This window comes from Anopheles coluzzii, chromosome 3, assembly GCF_943734685.1.
Source record: "Anopheles coluzzii chromosome 3, AcolN3, whole genome shotgun sequence".
Classification (NCBI taxonomy): domain Eukaryota; kingdom Metazoa; phylum Arthropoda; class Insecta; order Diptera; family Culicidae; genus Anopheles; species Anopheles coluzzii.
This window is the reverse complement of record NC_064671.1, coordinates 63,021,080-63,046,183: the sequence shown is the minus strand read 5'-3', so window position 1 is coordinate 63,046,183 and position 25,104 is coordinate 63,021,080. Positions and strand designations below refer to the sequence as shown.

Sequence of the window (25,104 nt, the reverse complement as noted above, 5' to 3'; positions counted from 1 at the left end):
TTACACAGTGTACACTTAAACGCTACTAGACGAACGAACTTAAAGCAAACATCGAATCCTACGGTACTAATTAGTCGTATAATAGGTTGCGTGTTGTGGGTTGAGGATACGATTAAGGAGAAGACAGATGGTTAAACCTAACACTAAGCATTTGCAGTTATGATGATACTAAACTTTTCCTATTAAAAAATACTATAAAACTATGTTCGCCCTCAGCGCCATCAGTACAGCTGCGCAAACATTGCGAGTTGTGCGCGTGTGCGTGTACAGTGAGACGATGTGGGTTACAAAAATTAAACTAAAAAAACACAACGTACTCGACGAAGACGACGACGGCGGATAGGTAGGTAGGTGTCATATTTTTACAATAAAATTACACTTAAATCGTCTACACGTGAAAAGGTTGGGCAGTGAAGGCTGAAGAGCGCTCACCAATACGAGAGAGTGGTTGCTGTGAAGATCTCTGTGCGCTTTTCCTGTCTCTTTGCGTAAATACGTAAATGCTAAGCAGTCGCGCAAAATAGTGCGCCATCACCAAATTATAAGAGGAGGAAAAAGCACAGCAGCACGTGTGCTGCCCGTACAAAACACACGCACACTCACATAGGAGGATCGATTTGCTAAACGCACGATATTGCTAAGATATCCTTTCTGGACAAAAGAAAAGGTTATACCACACGGTGTTTGTGGGCTGACCCAGTGGCACCAACAAACCTTTCACAACACTTAAAAAGCATGGAGCGGCAGTGATAGGGCTCTATAGTATTTTTACTTTTGCTACACCATTCTCACACCCTTAAATGACCGAAGGAGGGAACATAAAGAGAGAGAGAGAGAGAACATTTATTGATAAATGTATGTATGTAATTGGTGGACGTGTTCGTTTTTTCTTCTTTGCTTTCTCTATCGTCGTTTCTTATAAAGAGACTCGGCGCTGGTGTCGTTTTTGGGAACGCACATGCTCTGAATGCTTTTCAAAAATAAAAGCTCACACATAAATTAGTGCCTAAACGAGTAGTTACGCTTAACGATATAGAAAGAAAAAAAAGGCGATGGGATGCGTTCCATTCACCACTTAGCTTAAGATTGCGCCAAGTTTGCATCCTCTTAAAAGAGAGCGATTTCGATTGTACTACAAATGTGCGCCCGGGCACATGGCAAATTTCGTCCATTGCTTTTGACGTCTAAATGTCTCGCTGGTTCTGCGCTTTTTCGAGTTATGGCTCCGTGATTTTTGTCACACACAAACACACACATAGTGCACCGAACGAGACGTAACGTACGTAACACACAACACAAGAAGATAGAGCAGTCGCATCGTCGTCTAATTTCACGCCACTAAAACGATTTACACGTGTATGTAACCCTAACCGCTTAACAGAAAACTATTTTATAAAAATCAGTCCAAACATAAATTTCTAAAGAAATATTATTTTCTCTCAGCCAGTCCGAAACAATAGAAACGTAGCGGAAAGGAGGAAGGAATTCCATGGGAAGCAAAAAAACCACTGGTACCCCCCCTCCACTGGTGTAGGAAGGATACGATCGATGGCCCCCCGCGATGGCATTACGGTGGAGTTTTGCCTCCACAGCATAAGCGTTTTGCTTTTCATCGACAGTTCACTTAAATTTTAACACCTAAATAGAACGGCTCGAACATGGTCCGACGCGGTCTTTGACAAGAAACGAACACAACTCTTGTCTCACGATCCGTTGCGCCTTATCGTGTTTTGGGCAGTAGTGAGTGAGCGGAAGAGTGTTGAAGAGCGATGAAAAGAAACAGCTCTTTGCAAAATTTAACTAATCTTTTTCCCCCACAGTTCCTGCGCCGACAGCACCGACGGGGAAGCTCAACAAGTACACGACGAGGAATCAAATGCAAAATAAAGCAACCCTAAATAATAAAGCGTGATGCTGAATAAAAAAAGGATGTCTAAATCGGCAGTGTTAAATGGCAGTGTTTGTGTTTACCAACACCAGAATGCTGCTGGATGGTTAATGTCGTTTGTGCACGCATTTAAATCTTTCTTCGCAAGCTGGCAGTTTGGAAGGATTTGTATGGGAAGTATCGAAGGAAACCTTTCCTAACATTTCACGGAATGTTGTTTCTTGTGTTTTACGGGGTTTGATTCTGTCCTCGGGTAGGGTTCATTTTGCAACATCATTAGTTTTAACCGTTTCAATTATTTTCCTCTGTACTCTTGCAAAGCTTTAAATGCAGTTGCATTCCCTCTATCCTTTCCGGGTGGCTTTTACATGCAACGTATCGCAACTATACACAGTGCCTTTCTCTTCCTTTTCTTTTCCTTTTCTTTTCCGCTTTGTTCGATTTTAGTGTCTTCTTTTTTTTTCTTCCTTTTAATATTTAGTTTCATAATTCAGTCAAGTTTCTTCTTTCCCCCATATAGATTAAAGAGTTTTTTCAGTTGTGTGTGTGTGTGTGTGTTTTTTTTTTTGGCAGTGATCATATTTCTTTGCGCATCTTCCCTTTTTCGTTCGTTCGTTGCAGAGTTGTTCGACTGAGGCGACGACCGTTTGTTAAGCGTTTTTAACCCTATGCGCACAGTGGTTGTTACTTTTTAGTTAATTTTGTTTTACACACATTTAACTTTAAATTTTGTTTTTGTTTCTATAAAGCCAATTTGGGTTCGAATGCAGTAAAGGATAATACACGAAGGTTTTGGTTGTTTTCTTCTGATTGGTAAAGAAGAGCAAAGAGTTACACAAAAGAAGACAAACGTCATCACACACACGTCAGGTTTAGCTTTAGGCATAAACGAGTCTGATAACGAGAAACGAGATCCAGATCGATTACGGTAGATGAACCAACTTAAATAAAAGAAAGATTCGTATCAGCACCACATAGAGAGAAGAACTTGTTTTGATTATAATATAATATTAAACACTTTCTTTCTTCCAAGCACGTGCTCTGCAACTTTTCGCATCCCCATGGTTGCCATGGTAATCAGTATTGCAAAGATAAGATTGCTTGTTGATCGTGAAAATGTACCACACATGTTACAGTGAGTAATTGTCCTGCCAATTCATTCCACGGATGGTATGCGCGGATTAGTTAAAAGTGATAAAAGTAGTTTCATCTTCTGCCCGCCGCTCATTTGTGTACAATAATTGCAATCCTTCCATACTATAAATCGCTCCCTTGGTGTGTGTGAGTCACAATTGTTTGCCCTTTTTCTTACGTGCTTCCGCCTTCAGCATCCATGCCTTCGGTTAACCCTCCGCCTTCGCATTCACATCCTTTACTGTACAATCTAATAAAAATACATTTTTCAGTCTTAATCCATCGCAATGTTTTTGAAATGTATTGCTAGATTACTCTATTTCCACCATGCTCTTTTGTGGAGGAGTGTAGTGTGTGTTGTGTGTACGCGTACATACATGTGTGCGTGTACGTTTGTTTGGGTGTGGTTACGTTCCCGTAATGTCGGAGGATGTTTTGCGAGGAGAGTAATGCCTACTATTGTCATTCTCAACCCGACACGCCCTCCCGTACTATGTGGTTGCTATGGTCACAGCGTACTCTAATTCTAGCCTTATTACATCACTAGCATCAAATTATGTTACGTTTCCCCTCCTTTACTTCACGCACGTTCTTTGCGCGTGATCTCTCCCGTCTCCCAGGGACAATGCGCCCTCCTTCCGCGCGGCTGCAAGGCCACCGTGACCGCTCGCACACACTCACTTGTGTACTGCGTCCTCTTTTACATACTAGACAGTACTATTTTGAGATCAACGGATTAGTGAAATAATTTTGTCTGACAACTTCTATGCAGTGCTAATACCGCGCAGCACACGCACCAAATACACGTTTTCCCTCACTTGTTGTCTCTTCTCTTCTTTGTGCGCATACCAGAACATTCGACTTATTAGTGCTATATTTCATTTTCCTGCTTGAAAAGAAACAATAATGATACAAACAACGCTCTCCCTACGGCCGATGGATGTGTCTATGGTTGGTTGGTTTGTGTGAGTGTGTATATTTGTGTATCGCAAGTTCCTGCTACATTCAAATCATTTCGACAAATAAAGTTCCTTTCTTTAGCTTAATAGTTCACGTACACGGCTTACGCTTCCATTGCTTCCCTCGTTGTACTAATAGTCGAAAATGTAATAGATCATTAGCGCAAAAGGAGTAGTTTAGCTCTACTTCCGAACGAGGAAAATTAGGAAGAAAAACATACCTTTGCCTTGCCTCGCCGACATTTATCTAACACTTTGCTCTAAACTAAAATATATTCACAATTTGAACACCACTGAACCGGGTGAGTAAGTTAATTAAAATAATAACCTCACATTAACCCTCCTTTCACGACCGACGCACACATCATACTCAGAAATCTTCAATGGCTACTGTTGCACTTACATGCTACTTGCAGGCCACGTTCTAGTGTCCGTGTTTGTTTGTTTGTTTGCGTACGAGTGTGAGTGTTTGTGTGCGTGAGTGTGTAGATGTGAGTAAGTATGTGGTGTTTGGTGGGGAATTTCTTAACCGAGGAGAGTTGGAGGAGAGTTCTCCTCACTCTAGGCGCGTAGGATCAGTCCATAAAAAATGCGCCCCAGTGCGGTTATTACAGAGTAAGCTAGTAGCGTTTGGCGCTTTTAATTCACATTAGACACATTACTTCCTAACCCTGGCTATACTTCTAGTTTGCAATTGCTCTTGTTATGGATTGTATCGTTTAGCGGAGCGGAGACATTTCTACTTCATTCACCTTAATTACATGGAGGCATCCCCTCCCCTCCATGCAGGAGTGGAAGCAACTACTATATACCAATTATTCGTTAATTATCATACAATACAATCATCCACCTTACCGCCTGCTGTTTGCGGTTTCAGTGGTTCCAGCGGCAGCACTGCGACGATTCCGCTCCCCTGCTGCACTATGAGATGTGTTTTTTCGTTTGCCATCACGGTGCTGCAAAGGCAACTGGGCTGCCTTTGCCGACAGCAATCGGATGCGGCCCTGTCGGCTAACTGATGATCCTGCAGCGGCGGGCGCTGCCGGCTTTGTTTCTACCGGTTTGACACGCTCGCTTACCGGAGCGGGTCTTACTTTGCGCTTTTGATTGTGCGCTCTCGTTGGCATCGACGACGGTCAGGATGAGGAGGAGGACGATGATTTCATCACGAGTCCGGATGACGTTGCGGAAGAGGATCCCGATGAGGAGGTAAACGAAATCGACGATGAAGAGCATGAGGATGACAGTTGCATTGTGCCGCAGCTTCCATCACGACTACTACTACCGCAGGACGACGGGGCCGTATTACTGGCAGTGGTCGCTCCGGCTCCTCCACCACCGGACAGTGATGTTAGCGAGGTTGAAAACAGCGACGAAAATCCGGTGGATGTAATGGAAGATCCTCCCGTCGATGAACTTGTACCGGATGGTTTCGAGCGCTTGCGCTGTTGCTTGGGTGCCGTGCGTGAATTAAATCGCTTCTCGGTTGTTGGACAGTTCGAGAAGCTGTTGTTGCTCCAGCTGCAGCTGCTGTTGCTGCTGATACTGCTCAGATTGGAGCTGCTTCCACTACCACCACTGGCAGTCGTCGTCGTCACCGGCAACGCACACTCGTGCTCGTGCAGCGCGATAAACGGGTTCACAATCGTAGCAGCCGTTGGGTTGAGCCGATCGTGCTTCAAATAGTCCGACAGTTCATTCTGCTGCTCGAATGAGAGACTGTGAATGTTGACCTGTTTCACAAACTTTTCCCCTGCCGGAAGCTCCGGTAACCATTCGTCCGGTAAGCTGAACAAGTAGATGAAAAAGGATATAAAATATTAATTCATATTTTTTTTATTAAATATAATATTATATTAATTTCAGTTACTTACATATCGGCTGGGTACCATCGGACGAGCACTTCCGTCCCTTCGCTCGGTATGTGGCGGCGGCTGAGCTGCAATCCACGGAACGTTATCGCTCCACCCGGTCCGCTTGCGATGGTGGCAAGCCGTATCAAGCGATGCTGCAACCCTTCCATCACACCGGAATCGAAGAAATCAAAACGGCGCGCTGCACGGATGTACGGAAAACGGGAAACATAACGAGCGATTAGTGTTAAAGGTAAAATCACACACTTTATAGCTAACACTATGCTACTTATTTAAAACTATTAACACATGTACATTTAAATATAACACATATAACGCAAGAATGAGATAATTGTCATTGTCATTTAAACTGCGCTTTGCTTGCGATTTGGTTCATGGCTGCACCGCCAACTGAGGCAGCCAACGGACACATTTGTGTTCTGGAATGTATCTCTGCTGCATGAATATATTGTGGCCGGTAATGGTGACTGACTGCAACTGCATTGAGTATACATCTACCCTGGACAGGAACCTGCATATTCTGTGAATCAAAAGCAAACCTCCCCGAAGGAGCTTCCGCGCGGCGGTTGGGTGTACCAACCGCGCCGTTATGCGCACCTTCTTGAGATGCTGTGGTTGTGTTGGAACGATCAAGAACAAGGATAGTTGAGTGCTTTTTAACAGCAACATTGCAAACAATTAAATACGTAAGCAAAGGAGAGAGAGAGAGAGAGAGAGAGAAATAGAACGATAGGTACTTTAGCTCTACAGCAAAATAGTACAAAAAGGACACATGAGCATAAGAACGATAAGAAGAATGTGAAAAAATAAGCCATATGGAAACGTTCGAAAAGCTTGCAAACTTGGAATACATAAATCATTGTATTAAACCATATACGAGTTACAAAAACAAGGAACAACGTGTTAAATTTAGTGTATTACTGACCAGTTGATTTAAACATTATACTGTTACAGCAACCAAAAAGCATTTTATCAAAGTACAATCAGAAAGTACATAAAGAAAATATGTCACAGACAAACAAAGCAAATAAGTTGATAATAAAACTCAACTGCATTATGACATTGTAGCGATTACAACCAGTGCTGCAAAATGTCATGAGCATCACTTGAGTCAAACCCGATACTCTAACTGACAAGCTGAGCTTAATGCCGACGCAAGCATAATCATTTTTTTCTGGCTGTGAACAGTGCTGCCAAATGTCACTGTTTCATTCACTAACACTCATGACTGACACGAAGCTCAGATAAGCTCACGTACACAACTGAGATGATCAGAGATGAGACTCAAACAGTTGGTGATCCAATCACATGCTTGATGACATTTTGTTTAGCACCAAACTCTTGATCACTCACTTGGTCACGACATTTTGTGTCGGTGATAATCACGACATTCTTGGAATATACTTGGTGTATGGTCCCAAGTAACAAAATGAACATTCTTTATTGCTCTGTCTGGTTTGAAGGTCTGTCGGGTGAAACAGAACGAGAACGATCCTCGTGCTCATTTTGTTTCTTGGAACCACCCGCACGCACCGCATATCTCCCATGACTATTGGGATGATCACCGAATGCAAATGTCGCGACCAAGAGTTAGTTGCACACAATATCACCAAGCATGTGATGGTCGCAACAACTGTTAGAGTCTCACCTCTGATCATCGCAGTAGAGCTCGTGACGCTGAAATTATTTTGCTTCAGCCGCAATTTGGCATGACTATGTCAGCGACATTTTGCAGAACTGATCACAGTAAAAAAAGGCATGACATAGTGATTGACCAAGCAATGGTCGCAAAAATGCCACGAAGCATGTATTGATCACACCGATCATTTTGAGTATCATCTCTGATTTATCACAATTGATAACGTGACGCTGATATGGGTTTTGTTTCAGTCAGATTTTTTATGACATTGGCAGTGACATTTTGCAGCACTGACTGCAACGAAAAACATTACCATTTACACATGAGCTACTGCAAATTAGTTTCTACTATTTTGCACGTACTATTTTGCATGCAAACGACGGGATACATCAGGCATGCTTTTGGTTAAAGTCATTAAACTATTTCGTTGCAACTGCATGTCCTTGCTGTATTGAGCACATACATGATCGTTCTGTTTTCACTTCCACAGCATTTCAACTACCCGTCCGCCTGTTTGGCAAAAAGGATCCTGCTACCCTTCTTACGACACTATTTAACCGCTACCCCCAAACCCAACAGCCCGTCGAAATGCCCACGCGTTCGTTCGCACCCATAGCAAACACCTACCTGACCACGGTTGCCGACGGTAGCGCAGTTTTTTGCCCGTTTTACGTAGCATCTTCGGGACGGGCGGATCGGACGATCGCTTGCCAGAGCTGTTTCGGTCCACATCCACGTGACTGTTGACGTGCTTTACCAGCATTGGCTGAGAGAGGAAAAAATGGATATTCCGGTGGTTAGCATATTCGAGGGTTATTCGGTAGCCTGTAGAATGTGACTTTGTCTCCCTTACCTGTGAGGCGAAGCGCATGCCGCATCCTTCAAAGATGCACTTGTGCAGTTTGGTACAGGCATGCGACAGGACGTGCTTTTCCAGCCAGTTAAACTTAGTCGATTCCTTGTTGTGCACCTTGCAGCCGTCCCACAGACAGGCGTACAGGCCGGTTCCGTCCTTCTGCGTGTTGACGTGCGCGTTCTGCAGATGGTCCAGCAGCTGCGTGTTGCTGTCGTACTTGCTGTCACAGTCCCGCCAGTAGCACACGCCGTACAGCCGCCCGTCGCCCGACCGGCGGAAGCCCTTGCGGCCGAAGTTGTGGTGCGGTGCCGTACCGGACGGTGCCGGGAAGCGGATCGTTTTCGGCTGCGAAAGGATGGGACTTTTGGCACAGGTTGCTTCCGGTGCGAGCGGGTTCGCCAGTGCCATCTCTGTGTCGATGCTCGGTGGCGATAGATGAGAGGAGGATTGCTCCGACAGCGAGCAGCTGGGCGATGCGTTCGCATGGCGGGCGTCGAGCTGGGAGGACGACTTTGGCTCCTGCTGTTGCGACGTCAGCGTACCGTCGGACGAGCTGCTACTTTGGGGCGTTGGGGCGGCACTGTAGTCTTCCTGCAGGTCCGTTCCAGACGAGGACGAAGCGACGGACATTGGTTCGTGGTGCAATTGCTGCTGTTGCTCCTGCTGTTGCAGCAGCTGCTCCTCTGGCTTGGCACTGGACGATGATGTGTCCTCCTCCTCATCTTGCTCCATCGATGATTGGTCCGGTTGTTGTTGCTGCTCATGCTTCTGTCTGATCAGCTCTAGCACGGACGAATTGGTCGTGGCGTGTTGTTGTTGGTGCACCACAGAAGCTGTCTGCTGCTGCTGCTGCTGTTGTTGCTGCTGATGAAGAGCGGCTTCTGCCTCGGCAGCCGCGACTGCCACGTCAGACAGTAGCCGCAGTGGCGGCGGAAACGGAGAAACCGCAACGGATGCAACCGTTGCAGTGGTATTTGTCTCTGCCGACGGCGCATGATGGTCGACGATCATCAGATCCTCGGAGTCTTCCGAGGATGAGGTAGAGAGCGGTGACGATCGGGACGACGTCGTGGTGCGTGTATCGTCCTTGCTGCCATGCAGATGATGCCGTTGATGCAGATGACGGTGATGGTGATGGTGATGGTGGTCGTGAATATGATGATCTTCTTCCTCTTCCTCGTCCCCTTCCTCGCCCTTCTTGGCAGTGTCGGACGTGTCGGACGGCGATCCGGGCGAACAGAGATCGATCGTGAGCGACTTGTCCTCGCTGTCGCTGGAGTTGGCCACGATGCCACTGTCGTTGCTGCTGCCACAATCCACCGTGAGCGGGTTGAGCGCCGGCGGTGAGGTGGGTGCGGCTGGCGGCACAACGATCGCAGACGTTTGCGTGGACCCGTTGCTGCGCGCCGGGAGCGCCCCAGAACGGACCAGCTTGGGAAGTGGTGCGGCAGCAGCCGACGAAACAACCGGCGGTTGCTTCGAAAGCTGTACCGGTACCAGGCCCGGCGGTTCGCCACCGAGGGACAGCTTTTGCGCACCGGAAGAAGGCGTTGCACCGGACGACACCGCTGACGAGACTCCGTTCAGTACGGCGTTCATGATCGGTTTGCCGGTGGTGGTGAACGTTGGCACGGTGGCCACGAGCGGTGGCGGAGAGAGCGATTGGACACCCGCCGACAGGATTGCTTGCTGTTGCTGCTGTTGCTGTTGTTGGTGTTGCAGCTGCTGTTGTTGTTGTTGTTGCTGCTGCTGTTGCTGCTGCTGCTGCTGCTGTGCGTGATGCATCGACGTCGCGATAGAGAGGGTTTGCGGTGCTGCTGCGTAGATCGTGGTGCCGGCACCGTAGTGAGCGGCAGCCGAGATTGGCACAAACTGAGCGCCCGTCACCGGTGTTGCCTGTCCGAGAGCGAGCTTGTTCGCACTCACACCAGTGCCAGCGCCGGCGAGCGCTGCCGCCGTTGCTACCTGCAGGTTCGAGAGGATTGCAGGCGAAATGTTCGCCAGTAGTTGATGGTGATGGTGGTGATGATGTTGCTGCTGTTGTTGCTGCTGGGCGGCAGCAGCACTGCCGCCGCTAGCGGCCGTTCCGCCGTTGCTCTGTTGGATGATAGCTGTGATATTTGGTAACTGTCCGGGGGCGGCGGCGGCACTGCCACCGTTTGCGCTGCCACTCGTCGTGGCTTGCGACGACGCTGGCAGTGGCGGCTGCAGCGGATGCAGCGCGGGAATGTTGGCCGTCGCCTGGGTGAAGGCCGCACTCAGCTGCGAACTGATCATCGCCGGGATGGCGGCCGCGTTCACGAATATCCCGCCCGTGGGCGTCATGAACAGCTGCTGCGGATGATGCTGCTGTGCGTGCTGCTGGGCGGCGGCGAAGTGGTTCAGCGCCGAGGAGTACAGGGCCTGGGGGCCGGCCTGCTGCTGGTGGTAGGCGGTGGCGCGCCCGGCCGCCGTTGTCTGGCACGAGTACGGCACCACCGTGGTGGTCGGTTTGGTGGCAAACATGCCGCTAAAGTTCATGTTCATCGCGGACGCCTCCATGGTGAAGCTTTGCTGCTGCTGGGTGGCTGCCGCTGCGGCTGCCGCGTTCGCAACCGAATTGGCCGCGGCTGCCATCAGCTGCTGCTGTTGCTGCTGTGCCGCTTGCTGGGCGGCGGCAGCGGCCGCCTGCTGCTGTTGCTGCTGTATTTGATGGATTTTGATGATGGTCGCGTTCATGACGAGCTGTGGCGTTGGGCCAGCCGCCGGGCCGGACGCGTTGCCATTGGTGCCGGTTGCTCCGCTACGCAGCAGCCCGGCCGCTGCACCGCTGCTGAGGCCGTTCGCGTTGACTAGCAGGTTGGCGGCCGTAGCCGTCGGGGTGCCGGTACCGAGCGCGGATGCGAATGCGGCAGCGGCCGCGGCCGATGCCGATTGTTGTTGTTGCTGCTGCTGTTGTTGCTGTTGTTGCTGGATGGCGGCCGCGCTAGCCGCCGTGGTGAGCGTGAGGGAAGCACCGCCGGCTAGCTTTGGCGGCTGCTGGGCCAGGGGAAGTAGGTTCGAGATCTGCACCAGATTCGGTATCTGGCCGGGTCCCACTCCTCCCGTCAGCTGGTGATGGTGGTGAAACTGAAAGACGGCCGCCGTTGGGGCGATCGTGGTGGTGGTGTCGGCGGCCGACGTATTGACCGCTGTCGTATGTTTTGAACTCGACAATGGCTTTGATGTTGCAGTGGCGGCGGCGGTGGAGGCGCCAGCACTGGACGAGGCTGGTACTGGTGGGTGGGGAACGATCGTTTTATACTGGGTTGTAGCACCGGTCTGTACCGTTTGCGACTGGGACGACACGGTTGGCAGTGTCGGTTGCTGCTGTGACTGTTGTTGCGAGACCGCCGTCGCCGCCGCCGCCGCCGTACCAGCCGGCAGACGGATGGTGGTGAGCAGGACCGGCGGCGAGGGATTCGTTTTGCCCAGCAGCATGGGATGCTCAGTCTTCTGCGTGGTGGTGGTCGTCGTCGAAGTCGCCTGATGATGGTGGTGCACGCTGGCGGTAGTGTTGCTGCTGGTGGCGGCAGTGCTCGTTGCCGCCGGTGCCGCCACGATCGTGTGCTGGTAGACCGCGGTCGTACTGCTGACCGTGGTGGTGCGCGGCGCAATGTTGATGGGCTTCTTTGTATGTCCGGTTACGACGGACGCTCCACCCACACCAAGACCGCCCTGTACGGTGTGGCTGATCTTGCGCGTGGCCGACACGGTCGGCGCGATGCGTGCTGTCTTGCGCTCCACCTTTTTCGACACGATCGCCGCATTGCTGTTGGTGGAGGTGGCTACCACCGAGGAGGAGGAGGAAGAACTGGCACTGCTGCTAGTGGTGTTGGCAGTGGCTGCCGCCTCGGATGCGGCCAGTGTTGCTATAGCGACCGCTTCCAGCGCTACCGTCGCTGGTGATATTGCATTTGCCGGTTTGCCCAGTGCTGTCGTCTGCTGCTGAAACAGCTTCAAATACTTCTCCACGTCCACCTCCGAGAAGGGTGCCGGCGTGGAGGTGGAGGAGCTGGAGCTCGTCGCAGTGCTGACGAGACCAGACGTCGTCCTCGTCCCGTTCATTGGCAGTTTGATCGTAGTCGTGGTGCTGCTGGTGGTGGCAGTAGAGGTGGCCGTCAATTCCGGGCAGCCTTCCGTGGAGCCGTCCGTAAGCTGCTTCCGCTTCTGCTGCTGCATTGCCGACGCACGTCCGGCAACGGTTTTGATGCTTTTCTTCAAGCTCTGGAACGTGTTGGGCGGTTTCAGCTGCGACTTGAAGTATCCCGTGATTTTGTTTGCCTTTGCTAGGTCCGCCGTGAGGGCGGTGGCGGTTGCGGCAGCCGTCAGCATACTGGCGGAGGTGTTGATGGTGGTAGTCGCTGCCGTCGCTGGTAGGGACGATGCAGCGGCCTTCATCAACATCGCCGCCTGACTGGGGCTGTTGTTGTTGTTGCTGACCGCACTCGCAGCAACGATCGCCATTTGCGTCAACTTTTTCTGGCTGGCAGCACTGCTGACCGCGACCAGTGCGGGCGGCCCGTTCGTGTTCGTGCCGACCGACTTACACACAATCTTGCCCGCGCCCTCCTGCTGATTCGGGCGGGCCCGTTTGGCGGAGGCGGCCACGTGGTGGTGGATGCTGCCGCCGGTATTGCTGCTGTTGCTGCTATTGCTTTTTCCAGTTCCGTCTGTCTGAACACCGGTGGTGGTAGGGGGCGCGGTGGCAGCCGTCGATGCCGTCACCGTCGTCGGCTGCAGGCGCTTCAGCTTGTTCGCCGGGCTCACGGCCAGGCTGGCCGATGTGCCGGCGGAAGCGACCCGCAGCAGTGCGACGGCGGCGGCAGCAGCCGTGGCAGTGTTGCTGTTGTTGGCTGTGGAGAAGCTACTGCCATTCGTCTGTGACTGGGTCGTCGCAAAGGCAGTGATGGTGGCTGCTGTTGCTGTGGCGCTCGTCGTCGCTCCAGCGCTTGATGCCGCCGCCGCAGTCGTTCCAGTCGCAGCAACGGCTGCCGTTGTGTGAGATGCACCGCCGCCATTGCTGTTGGCCGCGGCACTGTTGCTACTATTACTACTTATGCTTATACTAGTGTTGTTGTTACCGGCCAGCGTCGAAGTGCCGCTGCCTGCAGCGTTTGTCGTATTGTTGTTGTTGTTGTTGTTGGTGGTGGTGGTGGTGGTGCCGGCGGTTACAGCATTCGTTGCCGTGCCGGCCGTGTTGACCGTGTTGTATGGCCACTGACGCCGTTGAAATGGTTGCTTTATCGTGATGCCCCCTACTCCACCGGCGGTTTGGGTGTGGGGTGCCATGCTCGGTTCTCCACTTCAGTCGAGTGTGCCGTTCCCGTTGCGTTCAAATTCCGTCCTCGCGGAACCTGCTACCTGCTGCTGCTGCTCCTCCTTTCTGCGTCCACGTCTTCGTCGGCTGCGTCGATTCTCCTGCGAACTGTGGCTACTACCGACTGCCGGTTGCTGCATTGGGTTCGGCTAAATAGTGGAGGCTCGTTCTTTCTCACACACAGCTATCGGTGCGGCGTCCCAGCTAGTACGGCTGGTGACGACATCTTCTTTCTGCTGCTGTTCCTTCCTTCCGTGCTTTCACTCCTCTTCCTCGATCACCGCGTCGTCGCTGAGATTGGTGCTGTACCGAAAGCGTTTCCTCCTGATGCATGTTTTTTTTCGCTACTGTCCACCAGACGTCGACACCTTCGCCATGTCGTGCTGTTGCTTTGCCAGCATCGAACCGAGCCGTCACCGTTTCCCAAGTACAGAGAGAGAGAGGAAGCTAACAATCGGCGACTGCTGCAAAAAAGAGAAAGAAAAAGAACGATGGTTAGATGATAGGGCTTTTATCTAGAAATCAGAAATTAAATAACTGTAGCGGAAATCATGATTTTAGGTAGTTTAAAACCCCTGGCAGTAAGGGAGAGACGGAGTGATAAAAAGAGCGTATGGAAAAGAGAGCTAAAAAAAGATGAACCGGTACGTGAATGCGCGCGCGAAAAAAAAATCCGGTTTGCTGAGATTCACATCTTTGAGTCACACAGACTCCCATTCAGTTCCAGTTCCTTATGCCCTCCTGCTGCTGTCGACTGTCTGCTCGGAGCTCCCTGCCTCTCTCCAGAGCCCAACAAGGGCAAGGGGAAGGTGGGTGGGCTCATATTTGGTCGTTCATTGACCTCTTTGTGGTACAGTTTTTCTTCGTTTGTTTCTTCGCGTTTTGTGCTCCTTGGTGGGGAAGAGGATGATGATATCGTCGTCCTTCGTCTCGCGGGTTTTGCAACGCGCTCGACAGTATTTTGTAATTTTGCCTGTGCGTATGTGTGTGTTGGTCTGTGTGAGTAATGCGAAATATTGGGAGCCCCGGTCGACCCAACTGACCGAGAGAGCAAGGGACCAAGATGACTCGCACGGAGCAACACAGCGAGTGGTGGACCGGAGCCGCATTAAATGGAATAACCTAGGAGAGTGTCAAGGAGACGGCACAGTAAACAGGTTTTGCTTTCGGGCACACACACACACTTAATGGACCAAGTTCGAGCGCGAGCGACCACCCCAACCAGAAACCTGTGGAGGAAATCAATTTCGCTTTTATTCCCGCCATGCCTCTCTGGGGGCTTTCAAACGTCAACCACACGGCCGCTTGTACTGGGCGTGTTTTGTGCTGCCCTGGGCTCTGGCTGACTGGCTGGCGGGGCAATTTCTTCCACTCTTCTCTCCGCAGGCAAGGTGGAAAGGCACTAGACTTTGGGAAGAATTGGAGAATTTGCATGAAAAGAAGACTCAGAGGCATTCGCACGTCTTCCGGTTCTGAAAACGAATTGAACGATAGATACTAGCGTTCGAGGGGCCAGGTATCGGTACCCGTAAATACAGGATGATGGATGATCGGGCAGGGAATAGTTGGCCTCTCGCCAGAGTGGTTAGAGACATCAACTGGAAAACCGTGTCCCACCGTGTCCGGATATACATGGCATACATCGGAGCCTACGAAATCGACCGAGGTGGTGCCCGAGGGAAGGGCGTAAGCATGGTAGAATTGCAATGTTTTATTCATGAAAACATACGCTCTCTACTCCCCTTTTCTCCGATGCCTTCCAATCCACTCCACTCCTGGCTCACACACACACACTGAGCTCGGGGGCATGAAACGAAGCGCGAAAGTAGCCAATGTTTATGCGCATGCCTTCAGATAGATGGACGCACACAGCAGAAAGCATCAGCAGCAACATACCAAACAGGCCCGCGCGCGTTATGCTCCTCGCTGGAACCTTCACCGACGCACAGCACAACACAGCCAACTGACCCGTGGGGAGTCGGGGCCCCGGCACAAAGCACAAAGTCCAAGTCCAGCAGCGTGCTGCACAAAACACACGGGGACGATGGGGTGATGCCGTTGTGTGAGGTGAGGTGAGTTTGGTTTGTGGTTCCGCCGCAACATTATACATGGCAAGATCAAGTTCGGTCTCTTTCCTTTAGCTTACACTCCATACACTTCAGCGCGCAGACATTGTGTACGTACGTACGTGTGTGTGTGTGTTCTGGTGCGGCTGAGTGGGAATCCTTTTTCTTAACCTCCTCTCCCCTTCCTTGGCTGGGGAGTTTGTTTCATTAGCTGCTGAATGCTCCCCCGTCCCGAGTGCTTGGCGGCTGGCGTTTGGTGGTAATGGAGTTGAAGGTGCTACGGATGCACGAGCGAAGGCAGAAACTCTACAAGAGCTTCTCACCTGAATTTCAGCCCGAAAAGCGTTGGAATTTTGGTTCGTAGTTCTTCTTCGTTGAAGGCAGCTATCGGAAGTTAGGGAAATTCCATTCAATATTAAATGTTCCGCTTCTTCGGTACATCAACCAATACGTTATGAGAAGCTGATCAGTTTGATAGCACACTTATTTAATTATAAAAAAAAAACATTTACAAAAAACTGTTTCAAATGTTGCAAGGTTTATATTCAGTCACTGTTTTTTTCCTTATTTTCACTTTCATTTTAGATTTTTACTAAAAATATATTCTGCGATTGATTCAGACTGTACAACTAACAACTGTACACCAGGGGCGGTCCCGTGATACAGTCGTGAACTCTAACGTCTCAATAACATGCCCGTCATGGGTTCAAGCCTAGGATGAACCGTCCCACCGTAGCAAGGATTGACTATCCGGCTGCGTGGTAATGAATTAAGTCGCGAAAGTCTGTATAGGCCGGCATGTCTTTGTAGGTCGTTACGCCAAATATAAGAGCTAACAACTGTCAAAAAGGTGTAGCTCTTTATCAAATAAAAAAAGAATTTAAAAAAGTATCGGCTAGCTAGCTACTGTGTAAATATCTTCATAAATTGTAACTTTCTGTTAAATGACATAGAATAAGTTAAAGAAAAGCTAGTATAAATAAAGGCACCTGTAAGCTTCATCATAAGCACGATGATAGCTATATTATTAAAAAAATAATAATTAAATCAGACAACAACATTGACTACAATGTGTGCGGAACCTTCAATTCTTATTGTCTTATTGATGATTGTTAACTTCTTCTTTCCACCATGCATTCCATACCGAACGTTGACCGTAACCCCTCCGCCGTACGGAAACATTTCTACCTGGATGGGATACGTTTCTCATGGGGGCGCAAGCGTGTAAAGTTAAATGAAATTCCTACATACATACGCATACGTAAGAGTAAGACCAAAATTTCACTCTCATTCGTTTCGTTATGCTATGTTGTTGCTCCGGAGCATTCCTTCCGGTGATGCTACACACTGCCCCAACTGGCGTTTTTTTCTGGACCGCCCGAATTGGGTCCGAAAACCAATAGACGTTATTCGAAATACTTTCCCGCGTTCTTGAGGGAGACTCACCCATTTCCCTCTACCGAAAATCGACCAAATTCGACACACAATCTTGGTTCCACCAGAGCACAACATACACACACACACACATTAGTCCCGTCCAAAAGGAAGCTTTTGTTCCGATCTACACGACCCGAACAAAGGAAGGGGGAAAAAGGTTCCTGTAGGTGGGTCGGGCATCGCAACAAAGTTACACACAAGACTGAGACGGGCGAAAGGAATACACGGACCCCGTGTATCCGTAACCGCAGACAACAACAAACGCGCTACAGGAAAACGATTACCTAGCTGCAGCACAGTTGTTAAGGTGATGTTGGCTTGTACGCAGCAAGCAGCATCCCACCGCCAGTTTTGTATTATTTCCGAAGGGCTTCCTACCTTATCCCCCTATCCCCTCTCCGCCCACAAGACCAAACTCATTACGCACGCTCAAGAAACACTTAGGCACCATTTATCATCGGGAGAATATTTGGAAATACTGGGGTCCACACACCAGTCACTTCTTCCTTCGTACAGGTGTGGAGCGAGGCAGCAGCATTGTCTATCCAGCGAAAGATGATGATGGGAGTTCGAGATGAAGTTAGGAAAAGTTCATTATTTATCTTGCGCGTACTTTGCCACCACACTCCCCCTTTTATATATTATCGAAGGAAGCATGATTTTGCGCTACTCTACTGGAAGGTTTGAGAAGTGGGAGAAAAGTGAGGAAATAAAATAAGCGTACCTTCCTTTTTTCCTTCTTTCCAACTCTCCCATCATCATGGCACGATTATGATTATCATTCTCATCGTGTTCATAATTAGCGATCTTCCGTAAGAGGCGTAAGTATGCGCCCCCAAGAAGAGTACAGATGGTTTATGGTACAATCGATGTGAACTATAAAATCGCTAATATTGGTTACTGACTGAAAATGTAGGTTCTGATTTTGAATAAAACATCGGAAAAGCTCCCTCGAATTATAGCAGCATTGCAGCGTCACAAGCGCGTTTACGACTGTCCTGCTTGACACTGCTGGAATGCAGCCGTAGCAATCCTGAACACAAACACTGGAACCAGACCGTCCGTCGCAGGCCGACGCAACGCAAACTGCCATGGGAACTCACATTCCTGAACATTATATTTTGCCAGAACACAACCTGTGCGCTCAGGATTTCAATCCCTCCCTTCCCCCCCCCAACCAACCTCAGGATTTCGTAATGGAACACAGGGCAGGAGAGAGAGAGAGAGAGAAGCCGCACGCAAATGTTGGGTGGTGAGGCAAATATCCCGCATAATAAAATAGCTCCGAGTTAACACACCGACAGGGGTGCGAGGAGGAGTGGAGGTTCACACACTGGGGTTCTAGCGAGAGGCAAATGGTCAAAACAAATCGGGACGGCCCGGGGGAGGAGCGAGAGTTTTCGACGACGACGACGACGGTAGAATTTATGGGGAAATGAATTTAATTAATTTTATGCGTACCCATTAAAAACATGCCCCCGTGTGGCCCCGTCCCATACAGCTATTTCCCCCGTTTGTGGCTACACCATGTTACTGGGCTGGGGGTTAGTAAACACGCATACAGAACAGCAAGCGCGCGTGAAAAGCGATTCTAGCGCACGGGACGTGCGGTAAGGTTTCAGGAAATTTTGCGTGCGTTTTTGATATTTTCCCTTATTATTATTACTATTATTAATATTATTATTATGTTGGTTGATAGCAGTGCACCAATGCACGCAAGGGCAACATACGCAATAGCATGTGGAATGGGGTTGGTTGCTGCTGCAGGTTCGTTATGTTGAAAGCATAAATGAAGAGCAAAACGCTTGTTTTGGAGAGGGGATAGGGAGTAGCGTGTTCATAGTCGAACGACATTTTATTGGTGATTCCATCAGTTTCGTTTATTGGGAGAACCATTTGATTATCTATCCCCGGCGGAGGGGGAATGCCATTGCCAAGGGAGTTACCACTGGGCATTGTAGGTTTATTGATTATATGTTCGACACAGATGCGATTACGCGTACTGGCTAATCGGTTTGCTTTTAGCTAACATGCTCTGCTTTAAAATCACTTAATGCTGCAAGCAATGGGCTTACAACATTTTAAACAAGCGAGTAAGCGAGTTTTCAGTTTTAAATAAGGAAAAAAAGTAGCTTTTTAGGCCTAAATGCTCTTAAAAATAAGCAAATCAGTTAAGTGTCTTTCATGTATCCTAGTTAAACAAAAGGACATTTTAAATTGTTTTTTTTTCAACATTAAATGCAATTAAACTAAAATCATATATTCGCTTGAAACTATCCATTGATTAAAATAATCCTATTTGCTATCTAAGAATAATTTATGCTCTAAGAAAGTTATGCTAAATTTAAAAAAAAGACTCCTATAATTATCACGAACAATCGTCTGTATAATATGCTATAATTAATTTTGTACCAGGACCACACCACTGTCTATTCGTAAAAGCTTAAAGTTGCATGATCAAGGCTCATAAAGCATCTTGATTGCATGACTCTTCTGCGCACACGATTGTTGTTTTGTGGTGTTTTGCAATCAACATTATCCTTTCTTGGAGAGAATGCAAATATGTTTGTCTTTTTTATTAAAAGAAGCGTTGAAAAACTGTTTAAGTTATCTAACAATAGAGCAATAGTTTAAAACACTACAGTCACGCCGAAGAGCCTGAACAAGGGCTAGATTAGATGGGCAGCTATTTACCGTGAAGCTATCATCACATAGATTAACCGAATCCGATGATACAACTCTAGCGATAATTTGTTACGATAGAAAGGAACATTCCGAAAACAATCTCAACTAATAGCAACAGTCAAATGATAAGATATTCTAATGAAATTCATTGACCATAAAAAAAAAACCCATACCGGCTGGCAGTTGCTTGAAAGAAAGGTTTCGCACAACGCTCGCCGCCACCCTGCAGGCAAACAACACTTTTCACCGTGGTTGAACAATTTAGTGCCATGTGCGAACTCTGTCTGGCTTCCGTCTCCTTCCGTCCCCCCTACCACCCCCTTCATCGGTGACATAAAGAGCTTTAAAATATTTGCCAATCCGGGAAAAAGCTGCGCGCGGAATGTTAACTAGCCACGCCGCCGAATGAATGGCGAGAAGGGAAAGAGCAGCAGCAGCAGCAGATTGTGTGAAACGACGAGACAGAAGAATTCGGAAAACAAACGCTATAACTATGCCGGCCCCGGCCAAACACACAAACACCCCATGACGAGTATTAGCGATTAGAACACGGGCGATAGCATGCGCGGACAAAAGCGCGAATTTTAAAAATCAAGCCAACCCAAGGCACAGCTTAGCAACGAACGAGAAAGGAATGAAAGAAAGCAAAAATCGAGCAACAAACGGAGCACGAAGAGAGAAGTACAAAGCAACAGCAAAAAAATCAACACATAACCTTACCTCCCCTCTCGCACGCACACACTTGCATGTGGTATAAGTGGCAGGTTGGAAAAGATGCGAAAGAAATGAGAAAATTAAGCAAAAAAGAAGGAACAAGAAACACAAAAAAACGAGGCATAACAAAGTGTGGCGATTAAGTAAAATTGGACAAAATGTTAAATAACAACGCATGTGAAAAAACCCGCCGCCCTTAATACACAAACACATACACGTAACAACGCAACGAGGGACACGGAATCGATGAGGTAAAAATGAAGGGAGAAACAGAACCCCAGAACCCTGGGCGCTCATTGAAGTGGTGCGCGCGAAGGGCGAAAAAGATGGTGAAAATGTTATACAGTTAATCAAAGTAAGAGAAAAAAATGATTTGGAGAGGCATAAAAACACACACACATAAACGAATGAACGAAGGCCATAATGATTGGGTTTAAAGGAAAAAGAGGAAGCGAAGGAAGGTACACAATGAACAACGGAGACGATAAAAACAGATGAGCGAGTGAACTGGAACTGGGCACTACTGGGACGGAAAACGGAAGATCGGCGCACTTCCACAAACACACACACACACACACAAGCACACAAATACACACACCCAGAGGGAAAGAACCATCAGCCAAAAGGAACTGGTCTGGTGCGGCCCTGACCGTAAGCAATGGGACACGAACGACGCAGCAGATGGGAAAAGGGAGCAAACAGCAACGAAAGAAGGATGGAGCTATTGCCGCCGCAAGGATATGCAACTCAGTTCACGACGACGACGACGGCGACGACGAGAAGCCCATAAATAGTGGCCCGGGGAATGAAGGATTGAAGCAAGAGCCCCAAAACAAGCGAGAAAGAGCGAAAGAGAGCGAAAGAGATAAGAGACGCGGCGGACCCAACGAAGCAAGTTCCTGCGTATGATCGCGAACGATCGCGCAGCAGCAAAAGCGTGAAACAACTAAACCCAAAAAAAGGAGCGTAGAGGAGGAGATCGCTTTTCACAGTCAATGCATGACCTTGGTTTTCGGTCCAATGACCGACTCGAACTCGGTCGGGGAGATAAGGGAGGAGTGGTAGGTGGTACCGGCAAGAAACATACTACCCTCCTACTCGATTGGCCATGCGCCCAAATTTCGCTTCGACTGCACGTTGTAGGAACAGAAACACACATAACGCTGTTCCTTTTCTCGCCTCGAGGGCCTCAGACGATGGTGGAGAGGACACACAGCATCCACAGCGAGTTTTTTGTTTACAGGAAGTGCATTACAATTGCTTGAGATAGACGAGAGAAGAAGAAATGTGGTAGAGTAGGAGAAACATTTGCATTTACGTTTAAGCTCGTTGACTTGTTTTGTTTTTTGTTGACTTCAGTTGTTCACAGTTCGATTTTTAAACATATTCTCCAGCAAGACACAACAGACTGAAGACTGTCACGGACTTTCCCTCCCTTCTTCCGGCAACTGAATGTATCCTCTTGTACATTTGTATGTCGTGTAATTTGCCATTATCCTCTCCTACAAGTATTGTGTTTGGTGTTACCTTTTTCCATTTACATGCCCATCAACTACTTTCCCTGTGGTAGTCCTCCCCCGTTCGCTCACGAAGGTTATGATTTATGCTTTGGGTCTGCCATAAAAAATGTTTATGTCGCTTGAGCTTTTGTTCAGACGATAACACATACACAGAGAGATAGAGAGACAAGAAACCAATCAATATGGAAATTAATTCTTTATGGATGTCAAAAGCAAAACATGCATCGTTGGGGTTTACCTTCACTACACTCTAGGGTAATGATGATGATGATGGTGATGGTGTCTGCTTAACGAATTATTTTTCTTTTTTGTAATGTAGCATATTTTTATGTGTTGAGGGTCGTAAGACATAAAAAGCGTTTTAAAACACAGAAAGGGATGCTTTAAAAAATGATCACGTTTAGGAAGTCAATAACTTACGCTTCGTTTTGGGCTTGCTCAACCAAACAAACAAAAATCCGGTTCGAAGGACCAAAAATAGTCGTTTGCTATGATCGTTAAACAAAGGTAAACTGCTACCCTATATGTAGATAAATCAAATTTATTTTTAATTGGCTATAACACTCAAGGCATTTGCATCTAAATACGTTTCTATCTATTTGTCATAATTTACAAAGCTGGACAAAAAGTAGACATTCATTCACACCTGTAGAGGATTCGATTTTCTCAATACCACTCGTAATGTCTCACACAAAACTAAACCAAACCACCGGCGCCTTCTCGTAGATAGTCTTCCCCCCCCCGAGACAAGCCCCTCAAGAGCCTTCCTAGAAGGGTGATATGGTTCGAGAGGTATAAAATAATGGTACGCCGCATTAGGGTTTACCTTACACGGGGGGAGTGCCGGGACTAGCCAGGTTGGTGGTAGCAGCAGTCTGGGTTTTGATGAAGCGGAGGCGGGGCATAAATTATACAGAACCATTCATTAATTGGTTGCTTCCGTTTCGGCAAAGGGGCACACAGCACAACGCCGTAACACTATGAGTGTGGTGTGTGTGGTAGGAGGTTGCGGAGGTTCTGCCTTACTGTCCCTTACTACTACAGGGGGAGAGTGAGTGATTTTAACCCTTCTTCTACGGGTTCTCTTAATGTGGGGTTATTGGGGAGCTATAAACGTAGAAGCGAGGAGCAACCCCTGGTCTTTTTTCCTACTGAATGATTCTATCATAATTCATTCGGGGTTTGGAGGAGTACACGGTAGGCTCTACCTACAAACATACACACACACAGATAGAGAGCTCTTGGGTTTACTCTGTCTGTTGCGGGCAATTTCTCAGTGTCTAAAAAACACCCCGCACACATACGATACCAAGCGAGTTCCGAAGCGGAAGTAACATTAAGAAGGAAACATGCAAAGTTTACTCCACAAAGAAAGGAGTGGAGAGAAGAAGAAAAAAACGGCCGAAACGTTTAGAAAACCATATCATTAGGTAATTGTTCCGGAAGCGTTCATTATCGCGCGGGAAGAAGGAAAGCAAAGGAAGGTGAGTGGGCTAGGGCTCTGGGCACACCAGAGATTGTGGGATGAGCGATGATATGGGGGTGTACGTATGTTTCAAACCCTCCTCAAACTTCGGGCTCCCCAATCCATGGGTCAGAAGGACTCAGGTGAAAAGTGATACCGAACAACACACTTACCACAGGACAGGAAATTGGAAGAAGCGTTAGGTCATAAACCCGAGCAGATAGACAACACAACGTGTCATACACCTTCTTCTTAAACGATATCCCTACATATTTGGCTCACATTTCCGATAGAAGTATGTCTCGTTGAATGAGTTGTACTTGGTATTGGCTCAATACACTAAATGATTCTCCCACGGAGGCTAGGCACCATTGCAGGCCAATTTTAGCAGGTGCAGAGCGATAGTTATCGACATGTACACAAAACCTAATCAACGCGGGAAAAGGTTCAACGAGGAGCGCGCCCTAGGGAAGCGCAACCTAACCTCCTCCGACCAAACAACACAACAGTTTAACATCGAAGAAGTTAATTAGCTTAAATTAAAGCCACCGTAAGCGATTAGAGACGCACTGGGAGGTAGGGAATGGTGGAATAAAGGTGAAGCTGAAAACGCACGTCTAGTCAGAAACAAGCACCCTTCTCCTCCTCCTGTCGAAAGGGGGCAGCAACAACAGTTTGGTGTTCAATGTTGATCCATATCTATGCGGAGCGTTTTGAAGGGAATGAACTCGTCAACATGAAATGAAGCACGTATCACATACACACATACACACACATAGACACACATACACTTTAAGAGCAAAAGTTAGATTACAGCCAAGTCACCACACATCAATCCGTGGATGGGGAGTCGTAGCCGCAGCAGCAGCAGCAGTCGCGTTTACGAGTTCGCGTACCTTTTGGGGTCCCGGTTTAAGGCGGCAAACATCAAACGTTCTCCCCTCGCTCTCGCTCTCTCTCCACTTGCTCCCTTCTTTCTATCTTTTGCTGTTGTTTCGTTTCTCTTTCACACATCCAACGCATCAAGAGCGCGCGCGTTCGGCAGTGCTATTGCTCAACGAACAGAAAAATAATACATTCCAATTTAGTCATGTTTGACAACACCTTCATGAAAGTGGAGCAAAAGGACGAGGCTCGCAAATCGTTCCTAGAGATAGATTGGAAATTGTATTCCAAAATTGCATCTTTTACTACAAACATCTGTCAAATTTAGCAGTTTGACGGATTGGAGCACGTGGCAGCAGCTTCCCGCAGCTCAAATGTCAAATTAAATAGAATCGCGTCACGTACATCAATCACTGCCACCATATGGGAAGCCGGAGAAATATGGCCATGTTGAGTAAATTATTTTTATTTTAAAGAATGAAGTGATTTCGCGCTGAATTCTAAATGGAATTAAAAAAAATGCTCTACATTTCTAAGCATCTCATCTCTTTGATTTAGTGCCTTAAAAATCGTTTCAGTGCAGTAACATATCTATAAAGCTAGTCAATAAACGTATTCAATGCGACATTGAAATATTTAAGGGA

General features: G+C 48.1%; 1 protein-coding gene and 1 long non-coding RNA gene across 3 annotated transcripts in view; both read right to left on the bottom strand.

Moving 5' to 3' along the window:
• The window catches only part of LOC120954733 (zinc finger protein jing homolog), a 156,627-nt gene extending 142,852 nt beyond the window's left edge, over window positions 1-13,775 (bottom strand). Inside the window, exons 1-4 of one of the 2 annotated variants that reach the window (XR_007452613.1) lie at window positions 8,348-13,775; window positions 8,122-8,260; window positions 5,856-6,036; window positions 3,147-5,769 (exon numbers count right to left, since the gene is read on the bottom strand). Coding sequence is in view for 1 of the 2 variants with exons in the window: in XM_040374907.2 (XP_040230841.2) it covers window positions 5,118-5,769; window positions 5,856-6,036; window positions 8,122-8,260; window positions 8,348-13,660 (6,285 nt within the window). In the remaining variant the exon portion in view is untranslated. Of the gene's footprint in view, window positions 1-2,339; window positions 5,770-5,855; window positions 6,037-8,121; window positions 8,261-8,347 lie in introns of those variants that run through there. The other variant, XM_040374907.2, reaches the window with a different exon arrangement.
• Window positions 13,776-13,837: 62 nt separating this feature from the next.
• The window catches only part of LOC120954734 (uncharacterized), a 63,301-nt gene continuing 52,034 nt past the window's right edge, over window positions 13,838-25,104 (bottom strand). Inside the window, exon 3 of the long non-coding RNA XR_005751726.2 lies at window positions 13,838-14,152. This is a non-coding gene — a long non-coding RNA (uncharacterized LOC120954734). The remainder of the gene's footprint in view (window positions 14,153-25,104) is intronic.